Raw genomic sequence first — 26,719 nt, 5'->3', positions numbered from 1 at the left:
AATTCTCTTGCCTTTCTGAATATCATATTCCAAGCCTTGCGGTCTTGTAGTGTGGAGGCTGCCAGATTCTGTGTAATCCTGGTTGGTGTTTCTTGATATCTGAATTGTATCCTTTTGGTTTCTTCTAATATTTTCTCCTTAACTTGGAAGCTTTTGAATTTGACTATTACATTCCTGGGGGTTGTCTTTTGAGGATTTACTGTAAAGGGTGTTCTATGGGCTCTTTCAATATCTATTTTGCCCTCTTGTTCAAGGACATTGGGGCAGTTTTCTTGCATAATTTCTCATGGTATGATATCTAGATTTCTATTTGTCTGATTTTTCCAGAAGACCAATAATTCTCAAGTTGCCTCTTCTAGACCTGTTTTCTTGATCTGTTATCTTCTCATTGAGATATTTCATGTTTCCTTCTATTTTGTAAGACTTTTGACTTTGCTTTATTAATTTTTGCTATCTTGTGAAATCATTGGCTTCTACTTGCCCAAAGACTGGTTTTCAGCTATAATCTTTTGGTTTTCCTTTTCAGTCTGGTCCATCTGGCTCTTCATAGCTTCCAGCTGGTCATTTCTGGCCTTCAATTTCCTTATCATTTCATTGATTTCTGAACCTCAATTTCCAATTGCGAAATTCTGCCTTCTAAACTGTTATTTTCTTTTTGAACTATTTCCCACTTTTCTTTCCAAATCTCTTCCACCTTTCTCATGATCTCAGATTGGAACTCTTCAAGAACTTGTGGCCAATTTTCATCTTTTGGGGGAGGGTTTGGATGTGTTTACATGTTTGTCCTCCTCTGCTGTCTGTTCTGTGGTCTGGATTTTTTCTATGTAAAAATTATCTAGAGTTAGTGTTTTTTTCTTGCTTCTTTTGTTGGTTGGTTTTTCTTGAGCCTTGCTAGCCATCACTCTGCTGTTTCTTGCTTCCCTCAGAAGTCTGGGTGAAGAGGGCAGGCTCTCTGTGTATGGAGCTACAGAGTGGTTTTTGCCTGAGGCTACTTTTTGAGTCTATGCGGTTTCTGTAGTATGCTGCTCCAGCCCCACTCTCCGCACCCAAGGTGTGCACTCTTCAGCCTCCTGGGGTTTGTTATGAGTAAGATTAGATTAGCTGGTTATTAGGTATTGATTATGTATTGATTAGGAAGTACCTAGCAGGAAGGAGCTGGAGCTGGGAATTCCAGGTTGGAATGAAGGAGGAGGAAGTCTATCCGTGTGCTGTGTGTGGACTCCATTAGTGGTGGGCAAAAACTGTTGCCAGCCTGGGAGAACTCAGAGCAAAGGACACCCTGCATCCTGTTTTCCCCTGAGATCCTGTGTGGTGTGGCATTTAAGGAAAGAACAAGAGAAGAGGACAGTGCTTCAAGCAAACCCTTACTGCTTAGTTCCTGAGACAACTGTAGCTCCTGGCATCCAGAGATCATCAGTGGATTGCAGTGAGAATCCCAAAGCCACAAAGCCCAGCTGTACTCAAGCCTGGCAGGTTCCAGGTGTGAGGCAGAAACCCAGAGACTCCAGAATAGCTCCTTGGGCCCTGTTAGTTAGATCACTTAGATAAGTGTAGTTGAATAAGTCCTTCCCTGTCCCTTTGGGTTTTGTTATTAGGTGTTAAGAGTTTAGAGTAGTCATTCCTATCCCTCCTTTTGGTCGTTTCTAATTAAAACCCAATTTCACCTTGTTACCTTGTCAGCTAATTCAAGGCCTCTGGCCAGAGGGACAGTTGGCTGTTATTTTTCCAGTTGGGAGTGGTGTAGCTGTACAAGGCTTCAGTGTTCATTTTTAGTCTCTCTTACATCCCAGAGAGTGTTCCCACAAACCCCATAGTTGATTTGAATATCCCTGGTGACCCCATTACTTATATTTTCCTACAGTTTGGCACTCCCCAGATGGGTGGACAGAGAGACAGACAGGAAGTGAACAGTTGGCCAGCTAGATTCATAAAGGAAGTAAGAGGGGCTTGAACATTCCAAGAGGGAGCTCAGCCATTGGGTGAGAGCTGAGAGTTTTTCCTACAGGTTTCAGGTCTAGCTGCTGTCAGGGGTGCTCTTGATCCACTGCCTAGAACTTAGAGGTTGTTCCCCACTGCTTTAATTCTAGGGCACTAGTTATGAATCCTGCCCCATAGGTGGGGTGGGGGAGAGTCTGTTCAGCTCACAGTTTGGTGGGAGCTAATTTATCCCCTTATAGCGTGGAAATGCCCAAATCCCATGTACCTTCGATACTGCTCCCTATTGTGGAGTCCCTTTGCTCATCTGAACTTGGCCTTTTTGTTCTTTTAAGGTACTGTACAGGTTGGTGGTGGGGAGAGTAAAAGTTCTGCAACTACTCTGCAGCCATCTTAACCCGGAAGTCTATTTTTTTTAAACCTTCTGTCTTAGAATCCATACTTTGTATTGGTTCCAAGGCAGAAGAGCAGTAAGGGTAGGCAATGGAGGTTAAGTGACTTGCCCAGGGTCACACGGCTGAGAAGTGTCTGAGGCCAGATTGGAACCCAGGATCTCCCATCTCTAGGCCTGGCTCTCCATCCACTGAGCCACTCAGCTTCCCCCAGTGGAAGAATTCTTACCTAAGCCAGGGACAGTTGGAATAGAGGTGATTGAAGGAGAGAAAATGGACCGTTAACATGACACAAAAATTGAACTGCTTTTGCAAAGCAAAATGAAGGCAGTTAGAACTGGCAGGAGAGCAATTAGAAAATGGAAATCTCTAGAAGAACTATCTGACCGAGGTCAGTCAGACAGCTATAAAGATATTTGGGGAACTGATGCAAACACATACAAAGAAGAGCCACTCCCAGAAACACTGGAGACATTTTCAAGTGAAGAAATTAAAGCTCTCAGCCAGCCAAAGACACACTCCATGTCACCGAAGAGGAAGGCGTGGTGGATCCCATTGGCCGAGGTGAAGACGACCATCATGGCAGGGCTGTAGGAAACAGATGCACTAATGCTCTGCTGCCGGCCTTGGGATATGAGCCAGCACCAGCCCTTCACCTGCGTGTACCCCCAAAGAAGAAAATCAAAGCGAAGTATTGTGTCGTGGCAACCCTGGATGTGACGAGGACCAGTGACTCGGCAACTGCTCCACAAATTGTATTTGGATGTGAGGGAATTTCACTGCACGTAATATGGATGAATATGAAGAATTCAGAGAAACGTGGGAAGAGTTCTATGGACTGACCCAGTGAAATGAACAGGAACAGGACGAGCTGCGCATCTTTGTGCTTTGATCCTGTTTCCGGAAGCCCAGTAATGAGCGGGAGTCCGTCTTTGCTTTTGGTAGACAGATGATGGTCTGGAGGTGCTGCCCTGCTTGTTACTAAAGAGGGCGGCTGCTGCTTAGGGTTGCAGAGAGGTGGGGATGTGTCTGTGGGAATCGGCAGGGATCATGCCAAAAAAGCGTTACTAAACTCTTCTGAAATACATGGAAGAAAACGAATGTTTGGGGAGGCCTCCATTTGACACCACTCTGGCAGAGCTGTACTTCATCTCCAAAGACTGAAGGGGCGAACAACCCTCTTGTCCAAGACTATAGCCAAAAGGACACAATGCTTTTCATGGCAACCCCAAAGTCAGGTACTCACCGGTCAGGGAACAGCTTAAAAATGAAGGCATCTGAATGTGATGCATTAGTATTTGAAACAGACCTTTTAGGGGAAACTGGGAAGAGCCCTGAATGCTACAGGATGAAGGGAGGACCTTCTCCCTCCCTAGCCCCTCCCCATAGACACCCACAACACACACACTCACACAGGGGCTCCATATCTATGGGGACACTTTCCCAGAGCTGTCCTGGATGCCTGAAAAGGTGGATATAAATGAATTCCTGCCAGCCCCATATATCTGTGTTCCTGCCCCCTCAGCCTCTCATCCCCCCTACCAAAAAAAACAACACACCTTTAAAAAGTGAAAGTGGGGAAAAAGAAAATGAACCTAGAGCTTCTGGGGGAAGACCTTGGGCTTTCCTTCCCAGGTGGGGAAACTGAAACCCTAAAAGCAAACCAGCACTGAGGGGGCCCCAAGTCTGCATGCTTAGAACACATCACTGCACTGAAAACGTTATTGCCAAGATCACATTATAGGGTGGCGATGGTGAACCTTTTAGAGATTGGGTGCCTAGACTGCACCCTCACACCGCATGTGAGCCACCCCCTTAGCCCAGACAGGGGTGCGGGAGGAAGCACTTGGGTTGGGCAGAGAGGTGGGTGATGAGAGGCATGTCCCTGGGTGCATGTGGAGAGGTGGAGGGAAGCAGCCCCATCTGGCACTCTTGCTGTAGATGCACGACACCATGATAGGGAAAACCAGCGTGGAAAGCCTGAGGAATGCAGTGACTAATCCCAAAGCTGGAGAGCTGGAGACAGAACATGCTTTCCCTCCTCTGCCTGACTGTGGGTGTTTCCTCTGTGAGCTTTGCCTGATAGTGATTGGTTTAGGGAGGACTTTCCTGGAGAAATGACAGATGAGAATCGACTTTAAATAGACATATTCGATGGAAATTTCACAAGTCAATGTGCAAAATGCTTCCTGACAGGTTTCCTACTGTTCTTGTGTGTGTGTGTGTGTGTGTGTGTGTGTGTGTGTGTGTGTGTGTGTGAAGTTGTAAACAACATGTTGTTGGATTCTGGTTTCTTATCAAATCTTCTATCCAGTTGCATTTTCTGGGTGAGTTGATCCCATTCACATCACAGTTATGCTGATTTCCTACTTCTATCCTATTTTCTTCTGTCTGCCCTCCCTGTCGTGACTTTCTTATCCCCCTTTGCTCAGCATTCAAAGAACCCCAAAGCTGAACAGCCTGCATCGGTGGGTTAGGAAGCCCAGAGCCGAGCCTGAGCAAGGGCCCACTTTGGCCATCTCTGCTCCCCGGGCTTGTGGGCAAGCAGAGGGAACCTAAGCAAACAACATTGAGATACCACCTGGCGGCCTCCGTCTGGAGGCAGCCTCCCAAGCTCTTCCTCTGCCGGGAATCCTCCAGGACTCATCAGTGGAGCATGGCACAGTGCATGGAGAGAGTGCCAGGCCTCAACCTGCTCTGCAGACCTGAGTTCAAATCCAGCCCCAATCTTCCTGGGCAGCTTACTGAGCTTGTTTGCTGTAGTTTCCTCATCTGCAAAGTGAGGGTAACAATTGCGCCTCTCCCTCACTATAAAGTCATTCTGGCATGTCCCAGCGTGGGCCAGGGCAGATGGGGAGGAGACCCACCTGGGCCAGCCACCTTACGCTCTTTCGGTCTGGCCCTCTTGGTTGCTGCCAGGCAGCCGGCCCGCCTCTACAGGGCCTCCTTGCAGCTCTCCCTTCGCCTTGGGGGCTCTGCACAGTTGCCAAGCCGGTACCTGCTCAGGCTTTCACCTCTGCTGGCTGGCCCTCGGCCATCGCCCAGCCTGGCCTTTGCCTCGTCCACAGCGGCCAGAGGCCCTCTGCTGATTCAAGCCCGCATCCCCCTGGGCTCTCGGATAGATCGCTGCGAACAGAGAACAATGCCGGGCCCTCCTCAGATCCAGCTTTCTGAAGCTCCTTCCCACCTTCAGGCCTGTGCCACCTGCTCTGGGAAGACACCCTGTGGGCCGGCAGCTTCCTCTGCAGGGAAGTGACTTGGCCAGGGCCACACGGGCACCATGGAGAGAGCCACTGAGTCAAGACCTCACCTCCTCCCTGCACTTGGGCTCCTCCTGCTCCTTTGAAGTGATGTTGAAGGGCGGGCTGACTGGAGAGGGCCTGGAGCCCCTGGGCTGGGAGGGACGGGGGCAGGGAGGGACACGCAGAGACCACTTGGAGCGTTCATTGCCCACACTGTGGCCACAGGCACTTCCAAGCCAGGTGACCCTGGACAAGTCCCTTGACTCCAACAACCTAGCCCTAGCAGTAAGCTCTCCTACCTCAGAACCAGTCCACAGCGTTGGAAAGACAAAAAGCAAAGGAGAATTGACATGGAAAAGGAGGGGCAGAAGCTCCCTGGAGAGAATCCCTCCAAACTGAGAACCAGCCAAGGGGAAGACAAGGATTTGGCAAGGCTCCAAGAACAGGCAGGCAAAGGCAGAAGGATGGAAAAGAAGACTAGAAAACGCGGAGCCTGGAGATGCCGCTTAAAAGTCATGGGACTGCTGCAAACCCAGAGCCAAAAGGAGGCTGGGCACACTGCAGAGAGAGAGAGAGAGAGCAGCCCATGAGGAGGACAACACCTGCCACCTTCCCCCCAGGGAATCAGGAGATGAAAAGGAATGCAAAGAGCCCACCCAGCACTTCTTGAAAGACATCCCACCTGGAATAGAAAAGGTGGATCCAGAACCCTCAGACCAGAGGACACATGCTTCCAGCATTCAGGAAGAAAGAGTTCACACCGCCTGGAACCACAGACAGGACCACACAGGACCTTACAGCTTCTGCCTAAGAAGATCACAGAGCTTGGAGGGTGATGTTCCAGAAGGCAAAGGAACTAGGATGAGCACCCAGAACCACTTATCCAGGCAGAGTCAGGAATATTTTAAGGGGAAAAAGGACCTTTGTTGATATGGAGTTCAAGAATTCCTCCTGAAAATGACAAGACCAGCGAAGGTCAAAAGTGAAAAGGCAAGGACTCAATCAGGTTAAATTGTTAAAATGTGTATATTCTTATACGAGATCCTATTTAAAACTCCCATGATCCTTATCACTATTAGGGCACTTAGGAGGAAAATTCATAGATAGAGATATGGATGTGAATTGTAACAGGAAGACAACAACAACAAAATGAAGGGAGCGGAAAGAATACAGCACCAGGTGAAGTGGAATAAACTGGGATAAACTGTCTCACAGAAAAGAGGTTCAAAAGAACTATTAGAGAAGGAGACGATGGGGAGGAGTGGGCAACACTTGAACCTTACTCTTAACAGATTTGGCTGGAAGAGGGAATAACTACATATTGAATTCGATAAAGCACTTCATATTACCCTAAAGGAAAGTAAAATTGGATGGGGAAAAGGGAAGGGAAGGGAAGAGATATTGGCGAGACAGCAATCAGAATTAAAACACTTATGAAAAGGGACAAGGTGAAAGGAAAGGGAGAGAAGAAGAAACAGAGGGAAGGCAGGATGAAGGGAAACACACAGTTTATTATTATTATGTAAAATGTAAATGGGATGAACTCACCTACAAAATAAAAGCAGGTGGCAGAATGAATTAAAAACCAGGATCTTGCAATATGCTGTTTACAAGAAACACATATGAAGCATAGAGATACACACAGAATGAAGGTAAAAGGCTTGTAACATGCATGATCTTAAGTGGGGTAAACTGCCTCACAGAATTACATGGTACCCCCTAGAACTCCAGGAGAGGGGGCAGTTGGGGCATTTAAAAATGTGGTTATAAAAAGTAGGACACCCAGCATGGCAAACTCACTCTTTGGGGGAGCTGGGTGGCTTGAAAGGGGTAGGAATTGCTTCTTATCAGCTAGCTCATCTCTAACCTCAGGAAACAGGGTGTTTCTTTGCTGAATACTCCATACTGACTATAACCAGGCTGTGAGAATACCTTATACACAGTATCCCAGTCAATCTCTAATCAATACAGATCTACAATCAAGATTACCTTAACCATCTTGAACCTGATAACATTAGATTTAAGAGTAAGTTAGATTGTGAGGGAGTTAGGGGAATAATTTTATTCAGAGACATTCCCCTCTAGGGGGGATTGCTATTTCTGACAGTATCCTGAAGATATTAGATACTTTTACCTCGCCTTCAATCCCAGAATTTATCCCTCCTTCCATGTTTCCCTGAATTAATAAATCCCTTCCCTTATTAGGATTGCGAGGTGTGAGGTGTTGTATTTTCAGCCATTACCTAAGCCAAATCTCCATCAAGACAGACTCTGAGTATAGCTGTGATCCAGGGTTCAAGAAAGCTTGTTTCAAGACATCCTGAGCACTTGATCAATCTTGGCCTTAAGGAATAAACTTCCAATGGTGAAGCTGCTAATTCTTTTGTTATGTCAAAGACACACATTTAGCATCTGGTTAGCTTGGTGCCAGTGCTCTGGAGGAAGAAGGTTTGATATGTGACCTGGCACTGGATTGTCAGTATTATGTTAATATTTCTGTTGTTTTACTTGTTTGGTTGAAGTCCCATCCTTGAAGCCTATAATAAACAGTGCCGCCTGCTCAGCCTGCTCTCTGACCTGTTGACTCCACACTAATGTTTTGTCCCTGTGTTCCTTGTCTCTCTGCTCCTTGGACCCCTCACTCTCTCTAATTCTTAATCTTCACCCATTACTTTCCAGTCTTCGGCTTCCCTCCAGAGGTGTTTCAAACCCACACAAGAAATCTATGGAGAGCTGGACTCCACAAGGTGATACCTCAGAATTGTTCTAATTTACATTTCTTTAATCAAGAGGAGTTTAGAACATTTTTTTTCATATGATTATTGATAGTTTTGATTTCTTCATCTGAAAACTGCCTATTCATATCCTTTGACCATTTCTCAGTTGGGGAATGACTTGTATTCCTATAAATTTGATTTAATTATATCTTTGAGAAATGAGACCTTTATCAGAGAAATTTGTTATAAAAATTTCCCCAGTTTGTCATTTCTCTTCTAATCTTGGTTTTATTGGTTTTGTTTGTATAAACCTTTTTATTTTAAAATAATCAAAATTATTCATCTCATTTGGTCATAAATTCTTCCCTTCTCCATAGATCTGACAGGTAAACTATTCTATGATCCCTTAATTTATTTATAACATCATCCTTTATGTCTAAATCTTATATCCATTTTGACCTCATCTTGGCATAGGGTGTGAGATGTTGACCCATATTTAATTTTTGCCATGCTGTCTTCCAATTTTCCCAGCAGTTTTTGTCCAATAGTGAGTTCTTATCCCAAAAGTTGGGCTCTTTGGGTTTATCATACACTGTCTTGCTGATGTCACTTACCCCAAGTCTATTCCACTGATCCTCCCTTCTGTCCCTTAGCCAATACCATATCGTTTTGTTTTGTTTTTTTATTTTTTCCCAAACATTTATTGATATTCATTTTTAACATGGTTACATGATTCATGCACCTCCTTTTCCCTTCACCCCCGGCGCCCCCCCCACCCATGCCGACGCCCATTTCCACTGGTTTTGTCATGTGTCATTATCAAGACCAATTTCCAAATTGTTGGTAGTTGCATTGGGGTGGTAGTTTCGAGTCCACATCCTCAATCATGTCCACCCCGACCCATGCGTTCAAGCAGTTGTTTTTCTTATATGTTTCCTCTCCTGCAGTCCTTCCTCTGAATGTGGGTAGCATCTTTACCATAAATCCCTCAGAATTGTCCTGGGTCATTGTATTGCTGCTGGTACAGAGGTCCATTACATTCAATTTTACCACAGTATATCAGTCTCTGTGTACAATGTTCTTCTGGCTCTGCTCCTTTCACTCTGCATCAGTTCCCGGAGGTCTCTCCAGTTCGCCTGGAACTTCTCCAGTTTATTATTCCTTTTGGCACAATAGTATTCCATCACCCGCATATACCACAGTTTGTTCAGCCATTCCCCAATTGAAGGGCATCCCCTCCTTTTCCAGTTTGTTGCCACCACAAAAAGCGCAGCTATAAATATTTTCGTACAAGTCTGTTTATCTATGATCTCTTTGGGGTACAAACCCAGCAATAGTATGGCTGGATCAAAGGGCAGTCAGTCTTTTATAGCCCTTTGAGCATGATTCCAAATTGCCAGCCAGAATGGCTGGATCAGTTCACAGCTCCACCAGCAGTGCATTAATGTCCCAATTTTGCCACATTCCCTCCAACATTCATTACTCTCCCCTTCTTTCATTTTAGCCAATCTGCTAGGTGTGAGGTGGTACCTCAGAGTTGTTTTGATTTGCATTTCTCTAATTATTAGAGATTTAGAACACTTTCTCATGTGCTTATTGATAGTTTTGATTTCTTTATCTGAAAGTTGCCTATTCATGTCTCTTGTCCATTTATCAATTGGGGAATGGCTTGATGTTTTATACAATTGATTTAACACCTTGTATATTTGAGTGATTAGACCCCTGTCAGAGTTTTTCGTTATAAAGATTTTTTCCCAATTTGTTGTTTCCCTTCTGATTTTGACTACATTGTTTTTGTTTGTACAAAAACTTTTTAGTTTAATATAATCAAAACCATTTAATTTACATTTTGTAATTTTCTCTAACTCTTGCTTGGTTTTACCATATTGTTTTGATGACTGCTGCTTTATAGTACAGTTTAAGATCTGGTACTGCTAGGCTAACTTTCTTCACATTATTTTCCTTTAGTTCCCTTGATATTCTTGACCTTTTGTTCTTCCAGATGAATTTTGTTGTCATTTTTTCTAGTTCTATTAATAGTTTTTTGGTACTTTGACTGGCATGGCACAGAATAAGTAAATTAATTTGACTATCATTTTTATTAGACTAGCTCAGCCTATGCACAAGCAATTAATGTTTCTTGCAATTGTTTAGATCCAACTTTATTTGTGTGAAAAGTGCTTTGTAATTCTGTTCATATAATTCTTTGGTCTGTTTTGGCAGATAGATTCTCAAGTATTTTATATTGTTTAGAGTGATTATAAATGGAATTTCTCTTTCCAACTCCTGCTGCTGGACTTTGTTGGAAATATATAGAAATGCTGATGATTTGTGTCCATTTATTTTGTATCCTGTAACTTTGATAAAGTGATTATTTCAACTAGGTTTTTTTTTTTAGTTGACTCTAGGATTTTCCAAGTATACCTTCATGTCGCTGGTCATCCCATCCACTCTAGGCAAAGGTCCCTTCTCATCTTCAATTCAATAAACACTTGTTACGAGTTATCAGATATTGAGTAAGGTGTGAACATTATCTGAAGGCTTTCCTCTGTTCCTAATAGTTCTATCATAGGAACCCTCTGATGGTAAGTCTTTTTCTCAAATCTCAAATGTCTGGCTTTCCCTGGTGCATCTGAACTAGATCTCACACTCCCTCGTGTCTTTCCTCCCATACTCCAAACAGAGTAGCAAAGAAAAACTTCCTTATCTAGTAACACTTCTTAGGATGATTCTTTAGAAATGTTATACTTTCAATTTGCCTCCTCGTTTTTGGTTTTTGTCCATCAGCCCTAACGAGATTGATATAAAGAGTGCTTTCAGAACCTTAAGCTGGATGGAAAAGAAACTGCTGTAGCAGAAACAAAACAACACAACTGAAAAATGAACATTCATACAAGAAGCAGATGACACAAGCATTTTTTTATGAAACCCTCACCTTCCATCTTAGGGTCAATACTCTGTATTGGTTTCAAGGCAGAAGAGGATAAAGGCTAGGCAATGGGAGTTAAGGGACTTGTCCAGGGTCACACAGCTGAAAAGTGTCTGAGGCCAGATTTGAACCTAGGATCTCCCATCTCTAGGTCTGATTCTCAATCCATTGAGCTACCCAGCTGCCCCCAACACAAGTATTTTTAACTGTGGGCTTTGGACCTAGGAAGAGCTTGGGAAAGAATGAGATAAACAATGGAACAGAAGAGAACTGGGAGAGGTGCTTATTTGGGTGCCAAATGAGGAACAACCAGTGAGTAGTTCCAAAAGGTGAAGTACTTGAATATTGATTAAAGAAATGTATGTTGAAATGGGATTACTATTCCGGTCTTTGATGCATGAGATCAGAGTTTAAGCAGAACGAACAAGGGACAATACTTGAGAGCCCAGATCCGGGTAGGGAATTTAGAATTAGGACCCACACAATTTGAGACTTAGCAAGGGGAAGAGTTGGAAGTGGACATTTAATTCATACTACATGCAAATGAGTCTCTGTCTGAGGCTCTTCCCAAGGACAGGGAACACAACTATTTTGCAGTAGCTAATTCCATTTTTAGACAGTTCTAATTAGAATGTTTTTCCATGTCAAGTTCATTTTTTACCTTTGCAGTTTCTATTGTGAATAATTTTTATAGATTAAAAAAAATGTTTTTAAACAGTACCAATCATCTCCCCAGAACTTTTCCCCCTTTTTCCTATAGAACCATCCCATACAATAAACAATTATTAAAGGCAAAAAAAAGGGAAAATACCAAAAATTGATCAATAAACAATTCTCACTTTATGTAAATTTGCATTATGTAAATTAGACATTATATAAATAATCCCGAAGTTTCAGTCAACCACCAGTGATAAAAGGTACAGTGGGTGGTAAAGGGGCAACAGACTACAATTCATGTTAACTTGACTGTAAGGGGCATGCTTTATCATCCTTTATCTTTCATTTCATAATTCCTTTACATTTATGTACCACAATCTATTTAGCCATTCCTTAATTGATAAACATCCACTTTTCTCCAATTATTTACTAACAATGTTGCTAATAGTTTGGTATATATTCAAACTTTCCTCTAATTAATGGCCTCCTTGGTTATAACCCCAGGAATGAAATCTCTGGGTCAAAGGGTAAAGACACTTTGATCATTTTCTGCATAATTCCAAAGTGCTTTCCAAAAGGGTTGATAGTTTTACTAACAATAGTATGTCTCATTTCTCTAACTCCCAACAGTGACTATTACCAACTTTTGTTACTTTTGCCAGTTTGTAGGGTATCAGGTGAAATCTCAGGGTAATCGTGATTTGCATTTCTCTTAGTGATTTGGAACATTCTCTCATATGGTTGTTGGTAGTTTGCAGTTGAGAACTGTTCATATACTTTGACAATTTATCTATTGAGGAATGACTTTCAATCACATGTATTTGTAGATGTGTGTTCTTGTTCATACATTTTGGTTAGCAAACCCTTATTAGAGAACTTCAATATAAAAATTTATTCCGATTTAACTGCCCTTATTATCCCAGATGCATTAATTTCGTTTGTGCCAAATTTTCAGTTCCATATAATCAAGGTTATGTATTTTAGTTTTTGGAATTGCCTCTGTCCTTTATTTGGATATCACTCACCCTACCCATAGCTGGGGGAGGTATATGATCTATTTCTAGTATAATGATTTCATGGTTTGATTTTTAATATTAAGGTCAAGTATCAACTTAGAACATATTGTGGAATATGGCATAAGGCCTTGACCTAAACCTAATTTCTGCCAGTCTGCTCTCAGTTTTATCAAATAGGGGTTCTTTCTTACGTACATAATTTGTTTTAGGTTTAATGAATACTGGTTTACTGAGTTCCATTGTTCCTGACTTCCTTGTTTAGTCTGTTTCATTGGTCTATTAAATTTTTTTAAATATTTTATTTTATTCAAGTTACAAGTAAAAACAATTTTTAACATTTGTTTTTTAAAGTTTTGAATTCCAAATTCCCTCCCTCCCTTCCCACTTCCTTGGCTAGGCAAGCAATTTGATATAGATTATATAGGTGCAGTCATGCAAAACGTGTTTCCTTATTAACCATGTTGTGAAAGAAAACACAGACCAAAAGGAGTTTTTAAAAAGGTATGCTTCGATATGCATTCAAACTCCATCAGTTCTTTGTCTGGAGGTGGATATCATTTTTCATTGTGAGTCCTTCAGAAGTGTCGTGGATAAATTGCTGAGAATGGCTAAGTCATTCACAATACATCATCATATAGTATTAGTTACTGTGTAAAATATTCTCCTGGTTCTGCTCACTTCACTTTGCATCAGTTCATATGTCTTTCCAGGTCTTTCTGACTTTATCCTGCTCATCATTTCTTATAGCACGATAATATTCTATCACAATCACATAACACAACTTGTCCAGCCATTACCCAATTGTTGGGCATCCCCTTAATTGCCAATTCATTGCCACAACAAAAAAAGCAGCTATATATATGTTTTTTTAAATGCAGGTCCTTTTCCTTTGAATTCTTTGGGATACAGATTTGAATCAGTTCACAACCCCACTAACAGTGCATTAGTGTCTCAATTTTCCCACATCTTCTCCAAAACTTGTCATTTCCCCTTTCTGTCATATTAGCCAATCTGATAGGCATGAGTTGGTACCTTAGAGTTGTTATTTTAATAATAATCCTTACCTTCTTAGAATCAATAACTAAGAATCTGTTCCAAGGCAGAAGAGTGGTAAGGTATACAGAAGTGGGTTTGTGACTTTTCTAGTGTCACACAGCTAGGAAGTGTCTGAGGTCAGATTCGAATCCAGAGCTTCCTGTCTCCAGACCTGGCTCTCTATCCACTGAGCCACTTAGCTGCCCCTAACTTGGATTTGTTTTAATTTGTACTTCTGTAATCAATAGCAACTTGGAGCATTTTTCATATGACTATAGCTTTGAGTTCTTCTGAAAACTGCTTGTTGATATCCGTTGACTAGCAATTATGGAATGAATTATATTCAGATATATTTGAATCAGTTCTCTACATATTAAAGAAATTAGGCCTTAATCAGGGAAACTTGTTATAAATATATGTTCCCAGTTTTGTTCTTTTTTTCTTCTTAAAAAAAAAAACAAACCTAAACCCTTACTTTCTGTCTTAGAATTGGTACTAAGAACTGATTCCAGGGCAGAAGATAAGGTCTGGGTCACTGGGGTTAAGTGACTTGCCCAGGGTCTGAAGTGGGTAAATAAACACAAATACATACACACACAGGGGTTCTTCTGGGGAGAAAGGGATGAAGGAAGAATGAAGGTTGTAGATGTATTACAATCTTAACCAAATACAAAATGGCTGTGACAATGAGAGTGAATGACAGCTGGGATCCAACTGCCACTTAGATTAAAACATCCAGGGATACCTTACTTCTACAGGGAAAAACACAATAGGAATAAAAAAACACTTTTTTAATAGTTAACTTAAGATTAAAAGAGGTGGGAGAGGTCCCACTACTCTAAAACACTATGGGATCAATTCAGGGTTAAAAGTTAAAGATCTGGGAAATCCCTACACTACACCATGCAGGCTGCCAGGACACAAGGGACCAGTGGGATCTCATGTAGATAGTCTGATGGTCTTGATCAGTAGCTCAAAATGTTTCAGTCCAAGTATATTCTAAGAGCACAGGTTCCAGCCAAATTAATCCCAAAGGGTAAAACCAAGGAGCTTTAATCAGCTTGGGGTGTCCACCAACCCAAGTCTGATCCTCCAGCTCAACTTGAATTTCCCCACAGGCAGGTGTTTCTTCTGGGAGGCAAATCCACTCTCTCCTGGGCTCTTCACTAGAGAGTTTTCAGAATCCAACTGCTCTCTCAGCCATAACAGAGTCTCTCAGGAAATCACTTCCTTCCTTGCCATAATGCCATCCTTGGAACCTTCAGGTTTTATCTGACAGCCCGACAGCCTGGGTGCTAATTTCACTAAATATCTATACTCTTCCTCATAACAGGTCACAGACAGGAAGTGTCTGAGGCCAGATTGGAATCCAGATTCCCCCAATTCCATGTCTGGTGCTCTTCCACCATGCTACCCAGCTATCCCTTTTGCTTTCCTTCTCTGCCAACCCTCACCCCCCCCCCCCCAAAAAAAACAAACAAACAAACAAAAAAAAACCTTACCAATATTGGTTCTAAGGCAGAAGAGCAGTAAGGGCTGGGCACTTGTGGTTAAGCGACTTGCCCAGAGTCACACAGTTTGGAGGTGTCTAAGGCTAGATTTGAACTCAGAAACTCCCATCTCTAGGTCTAAGTCACCTAGTTGACCTTCAAGAATCTTTTTTTAACCAATTATATAATAGTTTTGATGACTGGTTCTTCATAATATAGTTTGAGGTTAGAGGGAATATATTCCTCTTTTGGTCTCTATCTCTTTTCATTAATTCTCTTGATATCCTAGATCTTGCCAATGCAATTTTTGCTGGTTTTTCCTCATTCTGTACCTTTGGGGGCCAAGTATAATCTCTCTTCTTCATGACAACTGTCACTTCTCTTCTCTATGCTAACCACCTTTAGGCCCTTCTGAGCCTCACTGAAGTGTTGGTTGCTGTATTTCAAATGCCATTCATATTTTCAATGTTTTTAAATGGTGATAATCCAAGCAAAAACTAATACTACAGATATGGTTCAACCAGGGTACAATGTAAAGGGACTACTGCTTTCTTATTCCTGGAAACTGAAAGACTATATGATGGCAGTTATATATGATTGCAGAAGTATTCTGGCTGAAGGTTCTTTTATAGTATTTATGTAGTTTTCTCATAAGTATGAAGAGCCTAAGGTGGATGCTCTGAAAGATATTATTCCCTCAATATTTCTAATTTCTCAACTATTTCATTGACGATAAATCCTGTGTTCCAAAAGAAAGCATATTCCCACATTCATAATATTTACAAGGTTTATCTCCAGGATGAATTCTCCAATGTTCAATAAACATTATGCTCCAAAGGTAAGTATATGTATATTTATTCTTCTTCTATACTTTTGAATCCATGAAATATGGATTCTCGGATGACCAGTAAGCTTTCTTTTTAGGCAGAAAGTCTTCTTACATTTATATGTAGCATCTGATGCTGAGTATGATTTGTACTCCAATGAAAAGTCTTTCTCACATTCATTTAATTTCTATGGTTTCTTCATTATGAATTCTTTGATGTATGGTAAGACTAGATTTCCAGTGGAAGGCCTTTTCACATTCATTACAATCATAAGACTTCTCTAGTATGAATTATCTGAACATCAAAAAGCCCAGAGCTCAAGACAAAAAGATTCCTGCTTTAATCATATTAATAAGTTTTCTATCCAGTATAGATTCTCAGATCAGTTAAATTCTATCCTGTATCAAAAGGTCTTTCCCCATCCATCACATTCATGTTTCTCTTCACTATGAGATCTCTTATGTCCAGTAAGATGGGATCTCCGGCAAAAGGTCTTCCCACATTCATTGCATTCATAAGGTTTCTTTCCCGTGTGAATTTTCTGGTGTGCAGTAAGCTGTCCACTGAGGCGGAAGGCTTTCCCACATTCATTACATTCAAAAGGTTTCTCTCCAGTATGAATTCTCTGATGGACTGTAAGTAGAGATCTCCACTGAAAGTCCTTCCCACATTCATTACATTCATAAGGTTTCTCTCCAGTATGGATTCTCTGATGTGAAGTAAGCTGTGAGGTTAGGCGAAAGACCTTCCCACATTCATTACATTCGAAAGGTTTCTCACCAGTATGAATTCTCTGATGGACTGTAAGCAGAGACCTCCACTGAAAGGTCTTCCCACATTCACTGCATTCAAAAGGTTTCTCCCCGGTATGGATTCTCTGGTGTACAGTAAGCTGTGCCTGTAGGCGGAAGGCCTTCCCACATTCTTTACATTCACAAGGTTTCTCTCCAGTATGAATTCTCTGGTGTAAAGTAAGCTGTCCACTCTGGTGAAAGGCCTTCCCACATTCATTACACTCATAAGGTTTCTGTCCAGTATGTGTTCTTTGGTGTACAGTAAGTTTTGTCCTATGTCCAAAGGCTTTCCCACATTCATTACATTTAAAAGGTTTTACTCCAGTATGAATTATCTGGTGTAAAGTAAGCTCTAAGTTCCGGCGAAAGGCCCTCCCACATACATTACATTCATAAGGTTTCTCTCCAGTATGAATCCTCTGGTGTACAGTAAGCTGTGACTGCAGGCGGAAAGCCCTCCCACATTCTTTACATTCGCAAGGTTTCTCTCCAGTATGAATTCTCTGGTGTACAGTAAGTTGTCCACTGAGGCGGAAGACTTTCCCACATTCATTACATTCATAAGGTTTCTCTCCTGTATGAATCCTCTGGTGTACAATAAGCTGTGACCTCATGAGGAAGGCCTTCCCACATTCATTGCATCCAAAAGGTTTCTCTCCAGTATGAATTCTCTGGTGTACAGTAAGCCGTCCACTTAGGTGAAAGGCCTTTCCACATACTTTACATTCATATGGTTTTTCTCCAGTATGAATTCTCTGGTGTAGAGTAAGTTGGGAGCTCAGCCTATATGCTTTCCCACATTTGTTGCATTCAAAAGGTTTCTCTCCAGAATGGATTCGCTGATGTAATGCAAGCTGTGACCTCAGGCGGAAGGCCTTTCCGCATTCTTTACAATCAAAAGGTTTCTCGCCCGTATGAATTCCCTGGTGCAGAATAAGTTGTGAATTCCAGCGGAAGGGCTTCCCACAATCATTACATTCAAAAAGTTTCTCTCCACTGTGAATTCTCTGATGATGAGTAAGTTCTGTCAACCAAAGGAAAGTTTTTCCACATTCCTTACATTCATAAGGTTTATCAGTATGTGATCTGTGATTTTCAATGAGGTCTGAGTGATTACTAAATGATTTCCCATACCTATTTCCCTTAGGAATGATCAATTCTGAAAAGACTGATTCTACACCAGAGCTTCTGCCATTTTTATGATATTTGTGGCCTTTTGCTTTATTGGAATGTTTCCTCTGGGTGATTTTGACTTGGCTAGAATGTTTATCCTCGTGATTCTGTAGACTCTTTAGGCTGGTCCTATGTTCCCAGGCTTCTCTCAAGTTTAAGACATAAGGACTATTCCTCCTGAGTTTTCCCCTGGAAGGTTCTTCCATAAATATGCCCAGCACTGGACTTAACTCTTGGTTTTCAAGTCTAGTTTCCCAATCTGAAAGAAATAAAACAAGCAAACATTCCATGATACCCCTGACACATGGAGTCCTGTCTATTGTGTCTTCTATCAAGAAACAAGATTATATTACTATAAAAAGAACAACAAATTATACTATAACCTTAGGTTTGGAGCCTTGAAAGAAATGTCCTTTGTAAACTTGGATGGGAAAAATAAAAATTTATTTCAATATAATTGGTTTCCCCTGTAATTCTATGTAGTTTACTTCATGCATTTAGTAACATGATTCTCAGAAAAGGTCCATTGGCTTTACCACCTGGCCAAAGGTGTCCACTATACAGTAATGATAAGAAGCCACACCATAAAGGATTATGTCAATGATTTTGACTAAAGTCAACCAAAGGAAATCTTGCCCACGGATAAAAGACCCTGGTGAGGTTGGTAGATCAGTTATTACCTGTTAGAAAATAGGAAACTGAGGTTCTGATTGATTTCTGTGACTCTCCTAGGATATACTGCCAAGAAGTTAAGGAATCACAGAATTTGAGAGGGAATGGGGATCTTAGCAGTGATCTAATCTACACCGTAGACAAAAGGAATCACTATATAATATCTCGATTGTTACTTGGCCAGTGTCTGAAGACTCCAATGAGGGAGATGCCTACCACCCAACCTTACCCCACCCCAGGGAGAACATTCCACTTTGTAACAACTCTTATTTTTGTAAAGAGATCCCTCCTTCCCAATTATCACCTCCATGCAGATGAATCTAACAGCTATTTATCCAGCCCTAAACTCTCTTCTGATTTCCAAGGTCTCCCATTTCCAACTACTTATGAACATGTCAAGGTGAATTTATCATAGATATGGTTAATTCAGTGTGTCCAAAACTAAACTCATTATTTTTCCTCATAAACCTCCCTCCCCATTTTCCTTATTATTGTAAAAGGCAACACCATCCTCAATCCTCTAGGCCAGCGGTTCCCAAAGTGGGCGCCACCGCCCCCTGGTGGGTGCTGCAGCGATCCAGGGGGAGTGGTGATGGCCACAGGTGCATTTGGGGGCAGTGAATAACTGTAAGGGGGTGGTGATAGTATGTGACAGGGGGTGCTAAGTAATATTTTTTTTCTGGAAAGGGGGCAGTAGGCCAAAAAAGTTTGGGAACCACTGCTCTAGGCTCACAACCCAGGACTCCTACTCTTTTTCCATCTCTCACTTCCCACATCCAATCTTTTGCTAAAGCCTGTCATTTCTGCCTCTGTGCCATTTCTCATATATATCCCCCACCTTTCCTATGGCATGGCCACTACCCTGGTGCACACCTCCATATCTCATGGCTTAGCTAATGCAATAATACCTCAACACTATCTCCGCCTGCTAAAAGTTTCTTCTTGTTCCAATCTATCTGCCCTTCAGACACCAAAGTAATTTTACTAAAGCACGGATGTGACCACGTCAGCCCTTCTACTCCATAACTTCCAGAGGCTCTATCACCTCCATAATCAAACAGAGAGTACTCTGGCTATGAGGGAGCTCTTGTGGCACGGCAGACAGAACACTCGGCCTGGAGTCAAGAAGACTCATCTTCTTGAGTTCAAATCAAGCCCCTAATATGTCCTGGCTGGACAAGTCACTTCACTCTATTTGCCTGTTTCCTCATCTGTAAAATTAGCTGGAAAAGGTGATGGCCAATCACTGCAGTATCTTTGCCAAGAAAACCCCAGAGGAGTCAAGAAGAGTGAGACATGACTGAAACAACTCAACGATGATGTTTGGTCATAAAGTCCTTCACAGTGACCTCTTTCCAATGTTCTTATACCTTAACTGCTCCCCACACACTTAAGTCTCCTCACTGTTCCTCAGACAGGGTACTCCATCACCCAACCTACATTTTTACGAGCTGTCCTCTATACCTTTCACCTTCCCATCCTAACTCCCCTGGTTTTCGCTCGGTCTCAGCTATAATTGCCCCTTCTCAAGTCTGTGTATTATTCCTACCTTAGGGCAGGAGCTCCCTGAGGACAAAGACTATGCTCTCCTTTTCTTTTTAACCTCCGTGCTGGGCACACAGTAGGTGCTTAATAAATGCTTATTAACTAGATACAACTTTGTAAAAGTTAAAAACAAACAGAAGCCAAGAATAGGAATGCAGCCTTACAAAACACACACAAGACAAAGGTTTCGTGAAGAGAAGCAGGCACAAGGGACATGTTTCACAGCCTTTTCTTGCAACTGATAGATGCTACCAAGAGTGAGCAAATGCACCTGGGACAGTCTGGTGGCCCAGAGTACAAAGAGCCCAGGGCTTGGAATCAGAAAGAATCATCTGATCAAATCTGGCCCCAGCCAATGTCTAACTGGGTGACCCTGGCCAAGTCACTTCCCCACAATGGTCTCAGTTTCCTCATCAGTCAAATGAGGGAGAAGGAAATGGCCAACTCCTCTGGGATCTCTGCCAAAAAAAGCCCAAAGAGGACACAGAGAGGCAGAACTCAGTGAACAATGACTGGCCAAGAGAAGTGCTGAGGAAAATGGCTGCTGAGAACAAGGCAACCTGGAGAAAGTTGGCAGGGAAAGCTCTGTCCCCTCCCTCACTGAAGAGGCTCCTGGGCACAGGAAGGCAGGAGGAAAACCTGTGGACATGCAGCTCCCGGACACAGCTCTTCTCCGGAGCCGGAGTGTGCAAGGTCCAGCACGCTCCAAGGGCTCAGCCAAATGACTGGGCCCTGAATGACCAGCTTCCTGGCCTGCCCCCGGACCACCAGCTGCCGCTGCTTGGATGCCTCTGGGCCTGGGGTCACCGGCTCACCTGGAAGGCTGCTTCTGGGCACGCCGGGGCTCCAGGCGGCTTCCCCTCGTTCCAGCTGGTGGATCACGGCGGGCTTCGCTCCTGCGAGTCCTGCTCAAAGGAAATGGGAGAGTTGAGGGCAGGGCGGGGTGCGGCACCCTCCCCCACATCCCTTCTCGGGCCCTCGAGGGGTCCCGTCTGGCTCTGCCCTCCCCCAGCCCCTCGGAGGCCGCCAGCGGTCCTCACCCAGGCAGACCAGGTGCCCGTAGTTCTCCAGCATCACGTCCCGGTACAGCTCCTTCTGGGCCGAGTCCAGGCAGACCCACTCATCCAGGGTGAAGTCCACGGCCACGTCCCCGAAGGTCACGGGCTCCTGAAAGAGCCAAGGACTGGGGTTGGGGGAGGGGTGCTGGGTGGGGCGCCAGAGCCCAGGCAAGGCCAGCTCCCAGCTGGGGCCCCAAGGCCCAGCCGCAGGAAGCCCTGAGTTCGGATCTGGCCTCATTGGCGCTCAGGAGCCGGGGGCTCCTAGTGGCTCCATCCGTAAAATGGGGCGACAGCTGTACGGTGGCCTCGAAGGCGTGAACGGAAAAAGGGGGTGCGGAGAGAAAAGGGCCTACTGGGTGCCCGGGGGAGGGGCAGAGGTGGGGCGGGGCATGGCCGCTCACCTGACGGGGCGGGGCTCTCCCGGGGGTAGGAGCCATGCCTGCCCTCTCCACCGATGATTGGCCGCCGAGCCTGGCCGTCCAAGGGTCCAATGGGAGGCTGGGCTTGCGAGAGGCGTGGCCCGGCTGGGCCCAGCGCTCCGGGGCGATTGCGCAAGCGCGGGTCCGCTCCACTGTAGCCGCGCTCCGAAGAGGCTGTGGCTGCGGCCGCCTCCGCCTGCCTGTCATTTCCCGATGTCCCCTTCCCCTGAGTGGCCCCTTGATCCCGCCCCCACTCACGACAGCCCCAACACTGGGAGCCCGAGCAGAGATGGATAGACAGAGGGAGAGGCCCAGAAAGCGGAAGTGACAACGACGCCGGTGGCCCCACCCTCCGGAGGCCTGTACGGGCCTCTGGGTCGGTTTGGGCATGCAACGTCTTCTGGGAGTTGTAGGCCCGTGTCCTTGGGTGGGCGGGGAAGGGAGCGTTTTGCGCATGCGCATCCTCCAACCCGTCACAGCCTTCTGCTACCAGCGAAGGGTGGGTAGGCGGGGCGGGCCCTGCTCGTTCCAAACGTAGGACGAGCGCAAGTTCTTCTGGAAATCGTAGTTCTGCCCCAGCTCCCGAAGGCAGAGCCCTGCACGTCTTCCTTTTTATCACCCCGCCATCTCTTTTCTCCCTTCTGTCCGCCCTCCTCCCTCACTTGCGGCCTCTTGGGCGGGGGCGGGAGGGGATGGAAAGGAAGAAGTCGGCCCGGCCAGGCGGGTCTTCTTCCTTCCGGCCTGCCCCTCCCTCTCTTTGCGGGGGGCCCCCCCTGCCCTTTGGAGCCCTTTGGAGCCCTTTGCTATTTGCTCGGCTCCGACGTCTCCCCGGCAATTGTTTTCTATGGGCGAATCGAGTTTCCTTTTTAAAGAAGCAAAGTGTGTGATTCTGTGGCGGCGGCGGCGCCGCGTCAGAAGACCAGCTTTGGGGTTCAGTGCCGGCCTCCGCGCCTTTCCTTCTTTTTCTGGGCGTTTCTACACGTAGGGGGCCGCTGTGGGGCAGTGGTTAGAGCAGGCCGGAAGGCCCAAGCAAATCTCCTGGCCGCTGCTGGCCTCCATGGCCTCCCTGCTTCTGGGGATCAAAGGAAGTGACCTGGCGCCGGGCAGATGCTGTAAAAACCGCTCCTGGCTCTTAGCATTTGTTTAGTTCTAGCCTTGAGTCACTGGTTTTCTCTGTCCTTCTTCAGGGTTGGAAGAGTTCCTTTTTTTAACCCCTTGTCTTCTGTCTTACAATCACTACTGTGTATTGGTTCCTAGACAGAAGAATGATAAGGGCTAGGCAATGGGGACTTAGTGACTTGCCCAGGGTCACACAGCGAGGAAGTGTCTGAGGCCAGATTGGAACCTAGGCCTCCCGCCTCCTCCCTCCTGGGTCTCAATCCACTGAGCTACCCACTTTTTCCACAATTTATTACTTTTTAACATTCTTTTTAAATTCTGAGTTTCAGATTCTCCCTCCCCCCTCCCCCACTCACCTAGAAGGCAAACTATGACATCAGTGATGCATGTGTGTCACAAGTTCCTAACCTGAGGGCCATAAGCATTTTTAGCTTTAAAAAATGTTTTTTCCAATTACATGTAAAACCAATTATAAATACTTGTTTTTAAATTGTTTGAGTTCAGCGTTTTCTCTCTTCTCTCTTCACTCATTGAGAAGGCAAGCAATTTGATAAAGGGTTACGGTTGGGTCAGGGCTAGTCATGCAAAACAGATTTCCACATTAGTCACTTTGGGAAAGAAAACACAGCCAAAAAAACCCCAAGTAAAGAAAGTAAAAAATGTATGCGCCAATCTGCAATCAGACACCATCAGTTCTTTATCTGGAGACAGGTAACATTCTCCTACTGGGCTATAACTTTGCCAAGTCTAGAACTCAATGTAAATAATAATAATCAATATATTATTTGACAGTCAAAATCATAATGCTACAAATACATGTATTCAGAAAGGCCTGAGTTAAAATCTAGCCCGAGTCATTTTACTAGTTATCTGGTGTAAGGGTTTAAAATGGTTTGACTAAATTTATGAGTTTAAAAAAAGGTCGTCGTGGTCGCCATTTATAAAAAGTAATGTTAATCAGTCAGTAGGCTATTTAGTAACTTTCTTTACAACAAGGTAGAGATATTAAAGTGGGAAATAAAAGAAGGAGGTAGTTTGTGGTGCCTTCTTTAAAAGAGTTCACTTTTGTGATTCGAGGAGTTAAACTTCTCCTGAAATTTCTTTCAAAAAAAATTTTTTTAATCTTGGATTTTATGAAAATTATACAATCCCCCTGAGGAGGATGTTGACCAACACCCAGAACAACCCAGGATATATGCCTGAGTTACAGGGTATATGAATCAGTTCTCAAAAGAAAAAAAAAACAAAAAACAAAACTGAAATAGAAGGAAAAAAATAAATTTTGGGGAAAAAATTAAAATCTACATATATGTAAAATTCTGAGTAAGCAAGAATAAGCCCATAACTGTATTAAGGGAATATTTGCAGGGATGTAATAAGAGAGGTAATAAGGGGATTAGGCTATAGGTAGTAGCTGGTTGGAATAGGGAATAAGGCAAGGGACCAAAGGCTGGAGGTAATCAAGGGAATAGGCTAGGTAGTAGGGAAATTAAGGCAGAAGTATGGTTGGAATTGAGGATAGGCACTGTGGATAGGGTTTGTGAACCCCTAAGGCAATAAAATGGAAGAGGAAGGTACAATAGTGAAGGTTGGTAGTTGAGGTGGTAGGAGAACTAAGGGAATGTCTGAGTTTAGGGAATATAACACAGAGGTATAAAGAGTTGCAAGGGAGAGGATGAGTTAATCTAAGGCAGGCAATAGCAGCAGGGAAACACAGACTGGATACTCAGGTTAGACACAAACACAGAAGGGAAACAGACTGAGCCCTTCAAGTAAAGGACACTTTACAGAGCCAGGTTAGAGCCAGCCAAGAACTGCTTGAAACTGACTAGAAACTTCTAGTCAGTTTCACAGGAAGGACTAGAGGAAGTATTGAAGTTTCACTTCTTCCAAAATGGAGACCTTCAGCTTCCCTCAAACTCCAGAGAGAATGTTATTCTCTCTCTCCTCCTCCCTCTCTTATTAATCAACTAATGAAGTAGCCAAAGGGTTTTGATTAAAGACAAATGGGGTTTATTGATTTCTAGGGTTGAATAGAAAGGACAGAGAATATTAGGTAACCCTAACAGCTGCCTAGAGAAAGCTTCAGGTGGGGGAAGGGAGACAGGAACCTGAGACTGAATAGGAACCAGCCTACTCAGCTCTGAGAGGGTTTGTAACAAAAGGGGTAGGAAAGCTGGACACAAGGGTGAGCCCTATTTGACTAAACTATCAAGATCTGAAACTAACACTCAGATCTACTCTCCTTTCCAAACTTCTCAGACATTCAGGTAGGGAAAATGAAGGTGGGAATAAGGTAGGCCAGAGAGATTCAAAGGAATTAGCTAAATTAACAATTTTTAAAGGAAAAGCTGCAAAATATAGGCCAGGTTTCAATCCAAAGAAGGAGTTCAGATTGACCCTGATTCTCTCCACAAGTTTCCCAGGGCCAACTGACTTTTTCAAGATTCTAAACCCCTTATTAACTGACAGAAGAACGCTGCTGCATGTAGTATACAGAATTGGGGGTTATAGTTTTTTCTAGCTTTGGCTGAGTTCCAAAAAGCTGTTAGAGGTTTTAGAATCTTGAGAGAGGCAGTTGACTGGATCTTCTGTGGAGGGAGGAAGTCAATGATCGAGCTCTTAGATTATCTAGCTTCAATATTGAAATTTAGCCTAGCATTGATATATTTACTTAAGAAATTATTATTTTAGGTAGACCCTTTATATCTTCCTTTCCCAATACCATCCTGCCTTCCCTCCCTTACCTTAGTGGCTGTGGAGTTTATAAGGAGAGAAATTAGAGAGGAGTTAAATCTGTGAAGAGTTATCTAATTGACAGCATTATTTACAATTTAATGAAATTATCATTTATTTTCTTTAGATAGATTTTGTAAAACTGAGTAAGGCAGGTCCTTGCTCAGATTCCATCTTTACTTCCCTTCCCCCACCTGAGGTTCCTGAGATAACTGATAGGGCTTTCCTTTAATCCACCTTCCTAACCAACATCCTTCAAACAATTAAATCCTTTGTGTTTCAATAGTTCTATTTAGTGTAATTTGTCTGGTAGTTATCAAGAGGGGAGAAGAGGGAAAGAGACAACATACTCTGGGCTCAGAGGGTAGCTGGGCATCCATCTTGAAGGAAGGTGTTACTTCAAAATAGGTCCCTTCCTGTGAAATTAACTAAGCCTGTTTGTTAATTTCAGTCTAGTCTATTTCCCTCAGCCTGTGTTTGAGTCTAAGTCCCAGTCTGTAAGCCTGCAGTGTTAGTTTGTTTAGTTTAACTTCTTTCTCCCAAGAAGATCTCTGTTTCCCTTCTGTGTTATACTCCTGACTTCAGTCCTATTATACCTTGAATCTCCTTTAATCCCAGCCTACCTGAAGCCTAATTTATCCACTTACCAAGTCTCCAACATCCTCTTTTCAATTCCCTTATCCCAAACAACTTTCCTCAAATTACCCCCATAACATGCAACAGCCTGCAAAGCCGTTATGCACCCTCTCTGCACCACATAACAGGTCCTTGAATGTGCTAGATTATTTACCCTATCCTATCCTCTCTCTGATTTTCTTATTTTCTCTTCCTCTTCTCATTTGTAAATAAACTTCCATCAAAGTCATTTTGACTTGAGGTTATTCTTTAATTGGGGATTGATAATTATTCAATTCCCTGGCGACCAAACCTTTTAATATTCACTCAACTAAAACCCCTTTTTAC

The 26,719-nt window shown here is 43.5% G+C and overlaps 1 protein-coding gene across 1 annotated transcript; it reads right to left on the bottom strand.

Moving 5' to 3' along the window:
* Nucleotides 1–16,848: 16,848 nt before the first annotated feature.
* On the bottom strand, nucleotides 16,849–22,108 carry LOC123230578 (zinc finger protein 30 homolog; the record flags this gene model as incomplete). Its single annotated transcript, XM_044656711.1, is given in 5 exon segments — nucleotides 16,849–16,865; nucleotides 16,868–17,957; nucleotides 21,064–21,332; nucleotides 21,465–21,627; nucleotides 21,716–22,108. Coding segments are annotated over 5 exon segments (1,932 nt in total), but the record flags the coding sequence as incomplete, so codon positions are not given.
* Between the last annotated feature and the right edge of the window lie 4,611 nt (nucleotides 22,109–26,719).

Source organism: Gracilinanus agilis, chromosome 1 (genome assembly GCF_016433145.1).
Source record: "Gracilinanus agilis isolate LMUSP501 chromosome 1, AgileGrace, whole genome shotgun sequence".
NCBI lineage: Eukaryota > Metazoa > Chordata > Mammalia > Didelphimorphia > Didelphidae > Gracilinanus > Gracilinanus agilis.
The sequence above is the reverse complement of the archived record's forward strand: the minus strand, read 5'-3'. Positions and strand labels throughout refer to the sequence as shown.